The sequence below is a fragment of the Pseudopipra pipra genome, chromosome 17 (assembly GCF_036250125.1).
Source record: "Pseudopipra pipra isolate bDixPip1 chromosome 17, bDixPip1.hap1, whole genome shotgun sequence".
Taxonomy (NCBI): Eukaryota; Metazoa; Chordata; class Aves; order Passeriformes; family Pipridae; genus Pseudopipra; species Pseudopipra pipra.
This window is the reverse complement of record NC_087565.1, coordinates 8,096,624-8,112,524: the sequence shown is the minus strand read 5'-3', so window position 1 is coordinate 8,112,524 and position 15,901 is coordinate 8,096,624. Positions and strand designations below refer to the sequence as shown.

The following is a 15,901-nucleotide window of genomic DNA, read 5'->3' as shown; positions in this document are numbered from 1 at the left end:
TAAGAAGCTCTTAAGTAGCTGGTGGGGAGTTTTTTTGTTCTGTTCTTATTGTAGTTTTTAAGCCTCCAAATATCTCCTTAACACTCCTGTCTGGCCCAAATCCTTCTGGCTTGCACTGGATCACTACCTTCCACAAATGTCTCCCCTTTTTAGGCTTTTAAACTTGATTTCACCTTCTGTTTGACATTCATTGAAAATAGACAGATCAGACCCACTGGTTTTCCTACCAGCCTATGAAAGGAATAAAGGACAGATCATCTGGAGAGAAATACTTATCCCAGCAATCATGAAAACTTAATGTAAGATATTAACTACCTATGAAAAGAGGAAAAATCTTTTCAAAAGGTATGCAGTGAAGGAAACCACAAAATGCACATATCTGTTTACATGTCATTTATTCCACTGAGGCAGCTATTTATACATGCAAAACCAGTAACAAGCAATTAAAAATCTTGGCACCAAGATAAATGCACATTTTTGTTCTATATCACTCTTTTTGTGTGTAGCATGTACTGATAGCAACAGGTTTTGATCCAGGCAGGCTTTTCTTCAGCAGTTACAGTCTTTGGAAGTGGCATCAGACAGGTCATGCAGAGTATTCCAGAGCACAGCTCCCTCTAGAAGAGTCCTGATAAGAGCGTGCATGGGTTATAATAGGAGAAAATCTTAAGGGAACTTTTTGATAGCAGGGTATCTTTCAAAGCAAACAGATCTGAAAGTGCTTCATTACCTATCATACTTGTTTTATCAAGGGTTAGTGAAATCACGGGGTTAAATTTGACAGCCTCCAAGTGGGAATATTTTCTCTGCCATCTGTGGTGCCATCTACTGCACAGCTTTGTAGAGGCAGGATGAGAGATCTGCATTGCTTCACTGCTGCTTTCACGTCTTTCTTTCTATCTTAATATTTAATAATAGTTCTTTTTGTATTTTCATATTAATTTCCCTTCTTTTATACATATATTAAGTCAATATTTGGAATTTAATTTTGGTGGGTTTTTTTGATGAGCAGATGTTAAAAAGGGAAAATAAAGAAAGAGATATTTAGGAAATTAACTTGCTAGTTAATTTATTGATTGCAGTTCATTTACTTATATTCTGGATATGAATTTATTTAGTTAGAAATATCTATATTTGTATTTATATGTGTAATATAAGGTAGAAAGATGGAAATTTTTTGTCATTGTTACTTGTTTTTCAATCTCTGGTTTTTTAAAACTCAGATAGAAGCACTGAGTATTTTAGTTGTGCTTTTTTACAGTTCTTGTTTGCTGCTATGAGGAAGAGATAAGTCATTAAATTGGCTTCTCACAAGTGGATGTGTTTAGTTTTGTTTGCAGTCTGTTGCCAGGGGCATGATATAATTTTGTCAGTTCCATATCAAACAAATTTTTTTTTTGTTTTGATGTTGAATTGTTGGAAACTGCAACAGAGATTTTACATAAATATTTCCGGACTGATCTCAAGATACCTAAAGGCCAAAGACTTAAGATGAAAGATCTGAAAATTTCAATTTATTACTCCCATTTCTTTCACTTGCCTCTGTTAATTGAAGCACCTTGTGCTCATATCATCATAGCCTGAGGTTTTCCTTGAATAAACCAATGCATGAATTTTTTAATTACCTACCCAAGCTGGATTTGGACGGCTTAATCTCAGAAGTACTAAAGAAGAAAGGTTCAGTGGTAGCAGCTAATGGAGCAGCAGGAGAAAACAGCTGCCTGCAACGTTTTAAACACTACATCATCCAACTTGCTAACAACAAGTCTAAGCACCACAATGTTTGAAGTGCTGTTGGCTGTGAGTTGGATTGAGCACAGCTTCCAATACTGTTGACTGCTGTGCATAAAAGATGGTATCAACAGTGGGCTTTGAAAATTTTCCTCTAGAAAGGACAAGGCTTAAGTTATTTATGTCCTAAGTAACTGCTAACATGCTCAAAGTGAGCACTATCAGAAGTCAATTATGATGACGTAAATTAGGAGTTGAAAATACGCCTTGGCATATCATAACTGCAAAAGTAAGAGCTGTTTAAATATTTAGGATTTGCTTTTTTTTCTTAAATCTCAGCTTCCCTGGAAGCCGGTGATTCACAACTCTCAGAACTGGGGGTTTATTGTTTGCTTAGAACACAAGATTTTCAGAGTGTATTGAGAAAGATTTGAATATGTATCGTGAGACCATTGCAAACCTTTGGAATGCTGAAAGCTAATGACAAAAACAGTGTTAAATCTTTAATCTCAATAGAAGTTGAATTCCATTTTGGGGAAGGAAGTGGAGCTGGAGCTTTCGGCTCTCTCAGCTTTCCTCCGGCCACTTAGAACAGTCAGGAACAGGCGTTTGACATTAAGAGGAGAAGAAAATGGCCAGTTGAGCAGAAAGGATGAGGAAAGTACTGATAGGCCATTCGGCTCCTTTCTAGGCCGGATGTGTTCCAGCGGTCTGGGTGCTGTGGAGGTTGTGCTGAGACATCTCCTCACACACGGCGGCTCCAGGGACGGGTCTGAGGGGAGGCCATGGTTGGGCGGGATGGTGGGAGAGGGGCCTGTCGGGGGGGCGGGGCCATCACCTGTCTGTCAGCGAGAGCGGGAGACGCCATTGGTTGGTCAGAAAGGGCGGGAAACGCCATTGGTCGGTCAAAAAGGGCGGGAAAAGCCCTCAGAGGGTCGGAAAGAGCGGGAGGAGCCCTTGGTCAGTCAGGACAGGTGGGGAAAGACCTCCGTTGGTCGGCGGGAAAAGCCGATCGTTGGTCAGAAAAGGTGGGAAAAGCCGTTGGTTGGTCATAAAGGGTGGTCAAAGCCCTCAGTTGGTCAGGACAGGTGGTGAAAGCCCTCAGTTGGTCATAAAGGGTGGGAAAATCTCTCAGTCAGTCTGGAAGGGTGGGAAAAGCCCTCAGACGGTCAGAAAGGGCAGGGAAAACCCTCAGCTGGTCAGGAAGAGTTGGAGAATCCCTTGGTTAATCAGGAAGGGTTGATGAAGCCCTCAGTCGGTCTGGATGGTCAGGAAAAGCCCTTAGTTGGTCGGGATGGGCACAAAAAGCCCTCAGCTGGACAGGATGGGCAGGAAAAGCCCTGAGTTGGACAGGATGGGTGAGAAAATCTCTCAGTTGGACAGGATGGGTAGGAAAAGCCCTCAGATGGACAGGACAAGCAGTGCCAGCTGCTGCTTATTAGAAGTGGAGGGAGAAGCCCTCAGTTGGTCAGTCAGGAAGGGTGGGAAAATCTTGACTTTGGCTGCTACAGAAAATTTCTGCCTTTTCTCTCTGCCCCTGGTTTGAGCTCAGATCGTGAGTTTTACATCCAGCATGCAGAAGAGCAGCTTCTAACTTCTGTGGTAACCTCTTTTGTCTCTTGTTAGCATGGCTTCATCCCTTGCAGAGGAGCTGGATTGGTCTGTGCCAGCCGTCATGGGGGAGCGCAGTGTGTGCTCCACTGAAGTGCCAGCTGGGAACAAGGCCAGCTTCAGGGAAACAAGTCTGTCTGGATGTGATAGCCACGTCCCCAGGTAAAATATGTGGAAAATAGCACCTGTACTCTCTTCCTGTGATAATGCTTAAGTAGGTAGCGCACGACTGCACGGAATGGGCTCATGCTAATGCAAAAAACGTGCTCCCCTACACAAACAAAGGGGCTCTCATGCTGCAAATGGCATCTCCGTTCCCTCAGATCTCTCTAAAATGTCTGTGGCTACAGCCAGAAATAGAGAAAACCATGACAAAATGAGTATAGTGAATTACACCAACAAAAAACACTCATCAGTTTTTTTCTGCACACTATATCAGTCTCAAAGGATAGAACAGATGAGGAGCATCATTAAGATATTTTAAAAAGAAAAGGCTAGATGATGATGATGATGATGACAATGATGATGATGATGATAAGAGTTCTTGGTCTCTGGCAGGGTATGGAAAGCTCATGACTTTAGAGATGCACAGTTCTAAGTTTTGGAGAGTGTTGGTTTATTACCTTGCAGATTTTTATTTGTAACTGTTTCTTTTGGGCAGTTATATTTTTTGCTTGCTAGAGATGCTACAATATTAATCTTTTACGCAGTTCTTGTTTTATACAGAAACAAGTATCCACTCATGCTGCAACCTGTTAGAAGTGATCAGGCAAACCCTGTGAGTTGTGCAGCACCTTCTTCTCTGCTCACATGTCACTGTTGACTAAACCACAATGAATTTTAAGTAGGCATACTTGGCCAGTGTTGCATGTTTGCTTATTAAAATTCAGATAATCTCTGCAAAAAGGGACAGAATATCAGCAGGGGGTACCCAAAGACTTGCTGTCCTCTTCCTCTTATTTTACATTTTGCATATTGCATATGACATTTACAACTTCTGTTGGCTGACAAATTAGGAAATTGGGATTGGAACAGAAACCTGGACTTTCAAATTCTGCAGCAAACCTGGAAGTAACATGTGGAATATTAAGACAGTTACAGTGGACAGAACCAAATGAATAAGTAAAATATTTATGAGTATGAAAGCAATAACATGGTTTAGATTTCCTACCTGTTCTTTCTTCCATCTGCCCATACAGATTTTTATTGTCATCAACACTAAATTGTGTGGTGTTGGAGCTCCGCACCAGAGTCAGCTTTGCTTACCTGTTTTACCTCTTGCTGCATGGCACACTGAGCTCACCAGCCAACCATTTCCTCTGTGCTTAAAAGAATTTCTATTTTGGATATGACAGAGAGATGTAAGATTTTGAATTTGGGGGAAGAGACTAGGAGTCTGAAATTTAGGGAGTCTTGGAACTAATTCCAAAGCTATTATACAGTAGAAAATTAATTTATATATTGGCTGCATGAGCAGACCTTCTTGTACCATCAACACTGCAAATGCTTCACTGTTTTACCTTTTTGAAAGTCATTAGTCTCTCTGTCTCCAAATTTATTCATCTGAAAACCAGGAAAAAACTTACATTGTGTTTCTTGAACAGTTTAATATTAGCAGACAAAAATGTTAGTAATACCATCAGGCTTTTTAAAGTACAGATACTATTATGACTAACATTTTAAAATAAAAGGTTAATACTCTCCAGAAATTGCTCTAAAAAATAATTATAATTCTGTTTCAGCAGAATGGGGAGTATGTGGAAGCTGAGCTACAAAATGGAAGAAATATGGTCAGCTGATAGAGGGGAGCCTTAGTGACAATTCATTGTTGTTTAAGGAGACTCAGCCCAGCTTTAAAAATCATTGCTGATGTTGTAATGGGATAATTCATTTTGTGTGTCCTGTGCTGGTATTGGCTCATCTTTTCTCAGTGTATTACTTAACGACAAAATTGGACCTTGCTGATAAAACTTTGAGCTAAAATAAGTTTTTTATAATCCTTAATTCCTACCTAGACTTATGACAGTGTATAGTACACTTGTAATTTTAAGGACAGCTGAAGTGTTGGAGTCAGATTGCTTATGAAAATAAAAAGCATCTGTCATAACACTCAAACCAGGCCAGGGTTTTGCTGTAAGGGATCTGCTGCAAGGTTACTTTGTCTTTTTAGGTGAAAGATCCAGATTTTATTCTCTTCATGGTGTGTCTGTCGAGACTGAGCCATCGTATAATTAGAACCCCTAATAGTTTGTTCAGGGCAGCAGATCAAAAGTTAATGTGCAATGGTACAACAGGAAGTGTTTGTGCTATTGAACACTTTTTAAATTTACAGCATTAAAAAAAAACTTTGCTGAAATCACAGCCAAAGCCAATATTACATCATTTATAGTAAAACATTAATCATTAGTCACAAACCAGCCGCTCGGTCTAAAAGTTCAGCTGGTGAAAAATGTGATGGTTTCAGGATTGAATAGAAATATATTTTAAATTGTGTCCTCAGTCATGCATCTGGAATGGAAAGGCAAAGGTTTTAGGGAAACTGAGCAAAACAAAATTAAAAAACAAAAGCATTCTTCCACATTTCTGAAACAAATGGATGCTGAAAGCAGTTTTAGCTTCCATGATTTTTGTAAGAGTGGGGATACTTGATCAAAACTCAAAGTAGAATGAGATTTTTATCATATGATCTGTATCATTACTTGTCTTGGTTTCAGTTCTGAAGTTCTTGAAGCAATAGAAAACGTTATTCAAGGTGTGCTTCAAAGCTTGGCCCAAAAAAAAGCACCTGTTCTCACAGTGGCAAACAGAACAGACTGGAGGAACATAGAGTAAGTAGCATGTATTTTAAAGTTCTGCCTTCTATGAATATAAATGCCATGAATATAAATTTGATTATATAACTTCCAGAAAAGTTAATCGTACGTAGTTCTGTAAGTATTAGAATCCATAAATAATTTGACTTCTTAAGAAGTAATGAACAAATAAAACATAAATGCTTAGTAACCACTCCAAACAGGCATCGTGTATTAAATAATAGCAGACCATAGCATAAAGGAGAATGTAAAACCACTGTAATAGGGGTTGGACAGGAAAGGGAGGTACTGTAAACAATCATTTTCTGGAAGCAGTAGAAACCAGAAATGATATGTTTTGTTTGAGTGAAAAAACCTGTTTGGGGCTGGAAGAAATTACTAGCAATTCCATCCTCCAAACCCATTCTGTGCTTTCTTTTTTCTTTTTCGCTGCTTTTCCTCATGGTATCTTATTTCTTAAAATGATAGTGATAAACTTAGCTTTTTATTCTTCAGAGAAGCTGCATCTCCCGTCTTCCCACTGTGTTTCTTACCTGTGTGGTGTGTTCTAAGTTAATCACCAGCCAAATAAAGCAAACCAAGTTTCCAATATGTTATCAAAATTTCAGGTCTTATGCCAGCTTATCTAAACAGGATTAGAATAAAAGCAACTTGTCCTCCTTTACAGCACACTCTGTGATTTGTAGGAAAGTGCTTATGCAACAGTGTTTTTCCAAGGAGCTCATTCAACCTGAGAATCCCCAATACTAGGAGATTAACTGCCTTCTATAATACAGAAGCAAAAGAATAAAGGAAGACACAAATCTATCTCTGGCCTTGTAACAGCTTTGGACACCAGTGGGTTAAATAATATTCAGATTGATACGATTACAGAGGTGCTTGTAAGTGGACACATTACAAACATTTAAGGGGGAGGAAGCACAGCACACTTTCCAGGTGTAACACTTTGGTGGAACACTCATTTAATGAGAACAATAAACTTCTGCCAATCAAAAAACCTGAGGGGCCTGAAGGTAATCAGTTAACTGAAAGGCTTGTATGTTCCAGGGAATTTAATGGTTTGTGTCTTGATAGTTTGACAAAAATATTTCACTCAGATGTCTGTAAAATTAAAATACTATAACAAAGTTATGCAATGTTTGGCAGTCTTCAGGGAAATGGCATTCCAGGCTAGAAAAACAAATGTGAGCCTTTAGTTGCCATCAGAACACATATGAGGAAAAATGTTCAAATTAAAACAAGTTAAGATCACAGTATGTTAAAAATAAGACTCATCAATCACATTAAAAAAAGCGGAACTATTATTTCTGGTGGAGAAATATAATCTCAGATATGTATTTCCATTGAACAGTGACCTATATCCCACTTTAATACAGTTCAGGAAGATTAAAATAACAATAAATAATCAAAAATAAAATCAGGATGCCAAAATGTAATATGAATGGCAGAAAACACAATCAGTGGGGCATTATTTTTCTTTTTTCAGGCAGCTTTCTCATACCCAACCTATTCCAGCTGGAATGTGCTGGGCAGGAAAGAGTAGAACAAGGGAATGATTTCATGTTTAACATGTTCCTTGTAAACATTTGTAGATGCCCACAGAGGTATTTACCTGAGAATGATGTCAATCAGTGAGAATGTCAAGCCTTAGGTAGTACAATCGCTTCCCATTTTCCAGTTTTATCTTTTCAGGAATTAAAGAAACTAAATACACAAAAAAATTCCCAGTAGTGGAATAAAGATTTTATAGAAAACTCCTCTGCTGGAGAAAGCACAGTCCTAGGAAGAATTGGAGTGTTCCGGGTTTAACCTGCGAGCAGCTCAGCCAAGTCTTGATTACAGTTTTCCTCTTCTTCTGTTACAATGTAGAGAGCAGGCAATGGTTAAGCACAAATTCTTTTTAAATGTTGCACTACAAAGGCAATCAAGTTACTTTAAAGCTGGCAGGCAGATGCTACACTGGGTTGTGCCTTCGGGTTTGTGCAGCGTGTGTGCTCTGCCACCCAAAGGATGCACGAAGCAAAGCCTTCGACAAACAAATTGAGAAACGTGATGTGGTTTTAAATGAAATTACAGCCATTATACCACGAGTGCTTTTTAATAGTACACACAAAACTATGTGTGCTTTAAAGTTAGGACTGCCATATTATAAGGCACTAAAATAATTTTCTGTAAAATAATGAAGTGTCCTTAAGAAAATAACTGACTCTTTTGGTGAAATGTGCATCTTCACACATGAAACAGTGAAGCGTGAAATGGTGGAGCTCATTTAGATTAAAAAGCTCTTTAGAGGACAGGATGGGTCACCTTTCTGTTTCCAAAAGTTAATAACAGAGTATAATTGAGTTCTTCTGATAATAATTTAAGGGCATAAACTAGATAATGTTATTGTCATCTGAAATAGTAACAGCTTTTCACACATTGTGCCTCAGAAAGTCACTGTGTCAGACTTGATTTCTAGTGTTCTAATAATGGTTCACATTTTTTCCTGTCATTTATTCCTTTGTTTTCATTTTTAAAAGTTATTGATGCTGATATATTAATGGTTCTAAACATAACTAAAATATTTTTCTTGTCTCTGCTTTTGTCTGGAAACTTATATGTTTTATGCTTAAATTCAGTCTTGAAGCATCTTGGGAAACTCTTTCCTGCCTTTTTTCCTCTGGCCACTCTAACTCCACCCAAGCTGATGGTTTCTATGCTGAGTTTGAAAATAGCCCTGGAGTATTTGATTATAGGAAAGGGGTCTGAGGCTGAATTACCTTGCAGACAACAATTTACATTTATTCAGTGAGTTTACATTGTATTTGTTTGGAATGTGTCAGATTTAAAGATTCTGTAGGTCTACAGATGGTACCACGTTGTACTACAAAACAGATAAGAAGTGACTGCCCTCAATCAGCACCAAGATTTGGTAAGTTAAAAAAAAAGTTCAAAAGAAGAATTCTTGGGGTTTTGGTTTGGTTTTTTTTTTTGTATTGTAGTTCAATACTTTGTAAAAAAAAAAAAAAATTAATATATTATGCACTGCAGTTTATAATTGTGTGGCTGATATAACCTGATACTATGACCAGCCCTTCAGCTTTTCTCTATTAAATTATAGTGAGTGACAGTGAAATTAATACAATATTCTTAGAGTTTTTCCCCTTCTTCAAAAAGCTGGCTAGGAAAGGAATCTTGGAATACAGACAATAAGGTCATTTCTTTTTCTAACTCAGTCATTTAATTTCTTGGCCTGGACATCAGGGCATACATTCCCTCACTTAACTCCATCATATTTTTTCTCATTATGCTAGAAATTATTGAGTCTATTGATTAATACAGTTTCTCATTTTCATAGCACATTAAAATTTCAGTTTTATTTATGGGTCAATAAAAAGACAAATGATTATATAATCACTTCAGAAAATTGATATTTTGTAATTTTTTTTTCCAGCTCTTATGCTCAAAATATTATCTATGATCTATAAGATGGTGCAGAGCAATACTTATGCAACTAAAAGGTAACAGACTTAATTTCTGTAATTTCAAATAAAGCTGTATTTTAAGTATGTTTCTGTGCAAAACAGCCTACAGGATGCAAACCTGTAGGATTCCTGCACAAAGAATGTTTTAGGTTGATCTGATTGATGATGCTCTTTATAAATTTCTCATGAGCCTGCAGCTGCTTCAGGATTATAATTGCAAATACAACATTTTGTCTTGGTAGAGATATATATTATTCAGATACTCTGCTCTTTGGTAGCCAAAGTGCTGTGGACAGTATAATCAATGACATTTCCTGCATGCTTAAGATACCTCGGAGAAGTCTGCATATAGTAAGTGGGTTCTTATAAATGTTTTTGTCATTATTTCCGAATCTTATAGATTAAACTGAAAGGGGAAGTATCACGAAAAGTTATCAGCGGGAATTACATTGTTAAAATAAAAAGTGTCATTAATGAAAATGAAACCTAATTATGGTTTGTCATGGCACTCAAAGGGTTTCTTTCTTCACAGAAAATTCATAGAGTTTGCTTGGTGGACAAACTGCCAGCTAAAATCACAGAGGCTTTTGCTATTATCTAGTGAAGGCAGTGCTTAAACTTTAGAGTGCAAGGCATCTGTTTAGCAGTTTGTACTCAAATGATTTGCTAACTTGGGGGCTAGATGAAAATTAAAATATATCAGAAATGTAACAACCAGTCAAATTCACTTGTATCTCGTGCCTTACAAGAGTTTCTTTGTATCTAAAATAATTTATTGTAAGTATGCCTTGATGTGCATGATGACAACAACATTGCTTAGTGTTTAAGGGGCTGATGGCAGTTGATCACTGCTTAGTACTGGCCAGGATTATTTTCAGAAATTTCTTGTTTTGCCTGTGCAGTGTGACAGCCTGTAACTTTCCATTTACTGTGTACAACTTACTATTTTTTCCAGCTGTCTACAACTAAAGGTTTTGTTGCTGGTCATTTAAGTTACACTGAGGAAGATGGTACAAAAGTGAATTGTACCTGCAGTGCAACAGTATGTATTATAAAACAGAAACAGTAATTCATAGCATCTGCCTTTACAAGATACTTCTTGTAGTTTAGGTCACTGTACAGATTTATTACATAATTCTGTCACAATAGTTTGACTTCTGGCAAAAGTGGTTTAAGGACATGAGGTTCAACTGACCTAGTCCTGAGAGATTTCCTATAGTCATGCAGAGTATGAAGGCAGCAATAGAACTCAGACTTGCTGACTACTGCCACAATTTTCTGGAAAATGTGTTCACTCATTTCAAAAACTGAAAGGTAACCTTAGCTGCCCATTACACTTTGTAAGCAGTGCCTTGTTATTAATACTCTTCTGCAGCTCTTCATACTTTTATTTGCTGAGTTCTTCCACCCTGGCACTGGAGGTGATTCAGCAGTCAGAAACAAAAACAGACCACACACTTCAATATATACATATTCTTTTGCCAAGTTCTTCCTCCAGTTCCTGTTTTCTCATCCATATGCTTGCCAGATTGAGCCAATCCTAATAGGAGATGCAAAGTAAACACTACTGTGTCTTCAAGCTCTGGCTCCAAAATACGTATAAAATCAGGTTATAGGTCAATAAAAGGAAGGATTTAACTCTTAAATATTTTAAATTTGTATTAAGTTGTCTACCTTCACACCAAGCAGACATTTTTTTCTGGCTAAGACAGATAAAAATTAATCAGGTTATTGTCATTATCTGTCACGCCCATATGATGAACAATTTTCTGTGATAGTTTTGAAAAGCATCTTGTCATGACAGGGGAACTCCTAGGGAATGACACAATAGAGCAGGATATGAATGGCTGAATATGCTTATAAAGAGGTGAAAATGTCAAGATTGATCTTGACAAGATGAATGGTTGTTTCGAGATGCAATTGTGTCCTTCATTACCTAATGCTGTTATTTTAAAATATATCATTTTTCTCTATTTAAAATGAATAATCTCATTTGTGTTGTTTTAGGCAGTCTCTGTGCCATCTAATGTTCAAGGAATTAAAAGTATCCTTTGAGCAAGAACTCTCATCATAGACTGAAAAAATAAAGTAAAAACAAAGAATATTCCAAGTTAAACAATGTTCTGGTAATTTTTTCTTTGCTTCTTGGCTCTGAAATAGAGTCATGATCACTGCTTTTGGCTCCAGAGCAGGTATTTCAGAGCAGTTAAGTTTTAATTGATTGGTATGATGGATCACTTTGCATGCAGCTAGCCTTAACAGAAAAGATTTAATCTCACATGCCAAATTTGTGTTAATTGTAGAAAAAGATGCAACTTTTCAGAGGCTCCTGGATGATGACTTCTTCAGCAAAGTGTCCCCATGTATCATGGTTACGGTATGCATCTTACATTTCATATCCTCTAGCTAGACCTAATTTAAGTAATACTTCAGTATTGTAGAGGTGCTCAAACTTGGGCAAAAGGCCATAATAAAATTAATATGAAGCATATATAACAATAATTTAAAAATTTTATTATCCTCATAGAAGCATGAAATATATACTGTGAATAGTTATTTCCTCCAAACATCTCCTTAGAGCTTGGTAGCTTATCAGCTTCTTGTGCTGCTGCAAAGTCTCAGAAAGGCTCAGCTGCTGAGTGACCTTTTGTCCTTCAGGATCCGAGGTTTAGCAAACCCAAATGAAACAGAATTGGTTGATTTTGGATTGTACTGAAGGAGCTATGGAGCCAGGAGAATTAATAGGAATGTGTAAACTCAATATGCATACAATGAGAAAAAAACATTTCCCCACACCTGAAAGAGAGGAAACACTTCTCCTATGCTGCATATCATTCCATTTTAGTCAGTCATAGCAAGAACTTGTTTTATATTGTTCCATTAGTGCCATAAATATTATTTTGAGATAAAAAAGTGGTCTTCCTACACCAGCTTATACAGACACTAGGGTACCTCTATACATCAACTCCCAGACCTTACAAATTAACTCCTTGAACAGAGAAATGTCTGATACTTCTACAGTGCCCAGAACACCTGCCAGGCTGCTCTCAGCCCATCCCTCCCTCCTTGCAGAGCCAAAATAGAAGCATAGAACTCTCCCTGCAAAACAGCTGCTGGAGAAATGTTTCTGCCAGCATTTTGTTTGTTTGTTTGCATGCTTTTAAATGACAAATGTAAACATATATGTAGCCAGATGTTGTTTTAGTTAATCTAAAACTGTTTGCTTTTATTTTATTTCTTTAGGGAAGAGGTGTACCAGATCTTAATACACGACTTCTGGTCAGGAAGCTGTGGGATTCTTTTCAAATTCCTATTTTCAGCCTTATGGATGCAGACCCACATGGTAAATCTGTAGAGGTTCAGTGGTATAAAATGAAAGCAAAATTTGCTTAGAATGTATTTTCTCACTCTTATGGGAAGGTTCTGAGAGCTCAGAAATCCAACACAATCAGAAGGTTCTGTATCTACATTGATCTCACGTGAAATTAGGAAGATTAATGCAAAATGAGAAGCAGCTGCTCAAAGCAAGAGTATTAAGAGATATGGATTAGACACCTTTGATGATAAATGTTGGACAATGTGTAAAAGAGCTGCTTATTCTTGGGTTTGAATTGACTATGCATAGACAGTGTGAAACATTTAACTGTGTGAAGGTGACTTATTATGCTCAAATTCTGATTATTTCGACATACTCTAAAAATATTTCTAAGCCATAAAGAACCTCACTAATCATAAAGCCATAACTGTTATGCCATAAAATTGAATTAGACAGTCTCCTTAAAAATGCCCAGTGTGCAGATTAACAGACACTTGATTTTTGGTATTCTGCAACCCAGGTGTAGAAATAATGTGCGTCTACAAATATGGATCTGTGGTGAGTATATTTTTTCCCCTTCAAGTACACTGTTTTGTAGCCTAGCCTGGAAGCTGGAAGGTATGAAATGCTATAACCTTTGTTAGGAGGCTTGTTTTGTTCAGTTACAGGGCAACAGGTGTATCAAATGAAACTAGAATATGTTGTGATCATTACAAACAATGGAGGTATTCCTTTATACAACACGTAATTTTCTTGGCTGTAGGGTGCTGTAGATGACAAAAGTTTTCATGGATTCTAAAAGCAACCTGACAAAATCAAGTAGTACACCACTACCAGTTCTGGCTCAGAAAATTGGAGTCACAAACTGTTGGGAGCAGGGAGAGTATTCTGAGAAGTATCATTAACTGCTTATTTGTTTTTACACTTTTCCCTAAGATATTTGCTGTAGCCATGATACGGGGCCAGATGAACCTTTGTCTGGGTTATTTTTATATGATGTCATACTTTATAGCAGAAAATACCAGAAATTTCCAGTTTTGATTGTCATTGCCCTCTTGGCTAATTTTTTTTTCAATCAGAAATATATTGACTGTAAAAATCCTAAACAAACTGTTCAGACTAGACTAGCCTAAACTGCACTAGTCTAGAACCTGTCCTAGGCCAAAGGGTGCCAATTTTATCAAAGAAGGGGGTTCCTGGCAAGGGGACACGATAAACTTCAGTTGCACTGTGCTCTCCTATACCGTTCTGAGAGTGAAAATGCCCACTTGTCTTTGTAAAACAACCTGACCATGACCTTGTAAGGCATATATCTCAAATAACTTACACTAAAAATCACTGAGTAATTTTATAGCCAACCTTTCTTGTTTTAGTCAATGTCTTTTGAGGCCCATCATCTCGCTGTTCCATCTATAAAGTGGCTTGGTCTCCTTCCATCTGATCTCAAGAGGTTAGTAATTCCCCAAAGAAACAGAAGTGTTTTTCTGGTTCATAGAGAGCAAATGCAATCTGACTTACTGCACAAATATCCATTTAAATCCATTTAAATTCTTTTCATACATTATTTTGGCTTAATATAAAGAAATAAGCTGGAAAAAAAATATTTTTAAGTGTGTGAGAAAATCTAAGAACTTTATTTTCTTTTCAGATTAAATATAAGTAAAGATGCCCTGATTCCATTTACAAAACAAGATCAAAATAAGTTGGCAAGTATACAGAAGAGACCTTACATTGCTTGTCAGCCACTGTGGAAAAAAGAAGTGTGTATAAACCTACTGTTTCCTATTTCTTCCTCCCCACAGGACAAATCCTGTGTCTGACAAGCAGAACCAGTAAGGTTTTGCAGCCCTAAAAGAAGGCAAGATTGGGAAAGCCCATGCCCTGGGATGTCTCTCTGAACCAGGGGGACTCAATGGCTCTCAGAAGCATTTTAAGCTCTCCTGCCATAACTGCTTAAAGCAGTTCCTTAGTCAGTACTAGACCTCTAATATTGGCTGTAGCTTTTAAAATATAAATATCTCAATTCAAGCACATATTCTGTGAAATGGTTATAATGGAAGAAAAGGGGTTGTGTACCTCCTCCTTCCTGTTGATACTCATAGATTGTGTTCCTGTGAGGTGCACACAAGAACATACAATAAATAATCAATAATCTCAGCTCAGTGACAGGGACTTTGCAGCACCATTTCCAGTCATAATGACTTTACAGTTTTACATGCACATCCAATGAGTGTAATTCTTACTTAAACTCTTACCCCTGGATCAGGCTGTTACAGCATCACACATTAATTTTTTTCCTTTTTTTTTCTTTTTATTTTTAAGCTGGAAATGATGGCAGCATCTAAACTGAAGGCTGAAATTCAAGTTCTAACTTCTCTCTCACAAGATTACCTTTCCAGAGTCTATTTACCAAACAAACTGCAATTTGGTGGATGGATATGAGCACTGTTTTGCAAATGAAATGCTTTTCTATATATTGATTTGTTTTGTTGACTGCTCTTAGAGAAAATCCCTGCAGAGGCAGAGGAGTATCTGTCAGCTTCTTGTAAGGTTTCTTTATCAATCCAGATTACAATTTTCTCTTTTTGCAGAATACTGCTGCTTCCATTCTATGGTTTCTGCAGTGTAAAAGTGCCAAATGCAATGATACACACAGAAAAGATAATGAAATATGTTGTTTCTTGACAGAAAAATGTTAAGTTTAAAAATGTATCCAAGAATTGCTTTGCCTTTTGTCTTAAAGCACAAGACGCTGCTGTACCCAGCTTTTTATTTTTGAAGGGAGTGAAAGACTTGGTTAAGAATTTATTGTATGTGACTCCTTTTGGATATTGTTTTAAGTACAACATGGTGAGGGTTTGTGTTCACTGTAAATTCAGACCAAAAAACTCAGAGATAATTCTTTATTTCTGCAGCTATAAATTTCTGCACCTTTATTTCAAGCAGATATAAATGTTCCAGCA

At 37.3% G+C, this 15,901-nt stretch overlaps 1 protein-coding gene across 4 annotated transcripts; it reads left to right on the top strand.

Annotated features, from left to right (window-relative positions):
• Window positions 1–2,514: 2,514 nt before the first annotated feature.
• SPO11 (SPO11 initiator of meiotic double strand breaks) lies at window positions 2,515–15,531 on the top strand. Of its 4 annotated transcripts, none has more exons than XM_064674146.1 (14): window positions 2,515–2,705; window positions 3,358–3,504; window positions 6,057–6,170; window positions 8,981–9,069; window positions 9,592–9,658; window positions 9,865–9,973; window positions 10,578–10,664; window positions 11,630–11,666; window positions 11,890–11,999; window positions 12,866–12,965; window positions 13,459–13,496; window positions 14,312–14,388; window positions 14,587–14,698; window positions 15,261–15,531. In XM_064674146.1, exons 1-14 carry the CDS (start codon window positions 2,530–2,532, stop codon window positions 15,378–15,380), a joined length of 1,383 nt encoding a protein of 460 aa, XP_064530216.1. In that variant the 5' UTR covers window positions 2,515–2,529; the 3' UTR covers window positions 15,381–15,531. The 4 variants fall into 4 exon arrangements, with proteins under 4 accessions (XP_064530216.1, XP_064530215.1, XP_064530217.1 ...); XM_064674145.1 differs by having other exon boundaries at window positions 2,515–2,759; XM_064674148.1 differs by having other exon boundaries at window positions 2,655–2,691.
• Window positions 15,532–15,901: the final 370 nt, after the last annotated feature.